This window comes from Crocuta crocuta, unplaced genomic scaffold (genome assembly GCF_008692635.1).
Source record: "Crocuta crocuta isolate KB4526 unplaced genomic scaffold, BGI_CrCroc_1.0 scaffold61, whole genome shotgun sequence".
NCBI lineage: Eukaryota > Metazoa > Chordata > Mammalia > Carnivora > Hyaenidae > Crocuta > Crocuta crocuta.
In genome coordinates this window covers 11,233,230-11,233,650 of record NW_027528369.1, presented here as the reverse complement: position 1 = coordinate 11,233,650, position 421 = coordinate 11,233,230, and the positions used below count along the sequence as shown (strand labels likewise).

The 421-nt window shown below is 58.8% G+C and overlaps 1 protein-coding gene across 1 annotated transcript in view; it reads right to left on the bottom strand.

Moving 5' to 3' along the window:
• CPNE7 (copine 7) overlaps positions 1-421 on the bottom strand; it is a 14,213-nt gene that overhangs the window by 3,448 nt on the left and 10,344 nt on the right. The window contains exon 12 of the mRNA XM_077754128.1: positions 248-381. Coding sequence (XP_077610254.1) covers positions 248-381 — 134 coding nt within the window. The remainder of the gene's footprint in view (positions 1-247; positions 382-421) is intronic.

The following is a 421-nucleotide window of genomic DNA, read 5'->3' as shown; positions in this document are numbered from 1 at the left end:
CCTCTCTCTCTGACCCTCCCCTGCTCATGTTCTCTCTGTCTCTCAAAAATAAATGAATGTTAAAATTTTTTTTAAATAATAAAATTAAAAGAAAATTAAAATTAAAAACCACATGCAAGCAACATGGCCACACACGCACCCCAGAACGACGCACAGACGTGGCTGCCCGTGGGGAGGTGTGGAAGGCACCGGGGAAGTCAGCTCGAGGGGGCATGACCCTGCCCGGTGGGNGGCGCCAGGCACCTACGGAAGCCTCCCCACTGCGCTCCGCGGCTGCTGCCACGCGGGCCACCTTGGAGATGACAGGGGCCACGTTGGTGGGGCCGTAGAGCTGGAGCCTGGGCAGGCAGTTCTGATAGGCCTCCACCACGCCCTGGATTCCTGCGGGGAGGGGGGAGGAGGGTGAGCCTGGCCCCGGCGC